Here is a 444-nt window from a genome sequence, read left to right as displayed (position 1 = left end):
CCTGCTGGTGACGCTACATCATCTTTAAGTTGTCCTGGATGTATTTTGGTATCTCGAACCATAATACCAGCACCAAGAACTGTTTGTGCAGCTAGCTTATACGCGATTGGTCTCATAAGACCCATTTTTACGCCTCCATCGGCCAAAGCTTCTATCATCATATATACCTACATTTATAAAAAATATATTTCTGTATTCGTCTTCTACTATAAACATTAATATAAATGTTTGGAAATATATTAAGATTTTGTTACATACATAAGCAGGTCCCGAACCCGCTAAAGCTGTAACGGGATCAATTAAATTTTCAGGTACTTCTTCGCATAAACCCACAGAGGAAAATAATTTTTCTGCTATTTCGGCTTCTTTATCGCCAGCATGTTTTCCACGAGCGTAAACCGTAGCACCGCAACCTACAATGGCTGGTGTATTGGGCATTACTCT

At 38.5% G+C, this 444-nt stretch overlaps 1 protein-coding gene across 1 annotated transcript; it reads right to left on the bottom strand.

The window, feature by feature from the left end:
- Positions 1-3: 3 nt before the first annotated feature.
- On the bottom strand, positions 4-438 carry LOC100740806 (pyrroline-5-carboxylate reductase 2-like; the record flags this gene model as incomplete). The annotated part of the gene is made up of 2 exons (XM_003494723.3): positions 259-438; positions 4-167 (listed from the first exon to the last, which is right to left on the bottom strand). Coding segments are annotated over exons 1-2 (344 nt in total), but the record flags the coding sequence as incomplete, so codon positions are not given.
- Between the last annotated feature and the right edge of the window lie 6 nt (positions 439-444).

Source organism: Bombus impatiens, unplaced genomic scaffold, assembly GCF_000188095.3.
Source record: "Bombus impatiens unplaced genomic scaffold, BIMP_2.2 scf_3530, whole genome shotgun sequence".
Lineage (NCBI taxonomy): Eukaryota > Metazoa > Arthropoda > Insecta > Hymenoptera > Apidae > Bombus > Bombus impatiens.
This window is presented reverse-complemented; position numbering and strand designations above follow the sequence as displayed.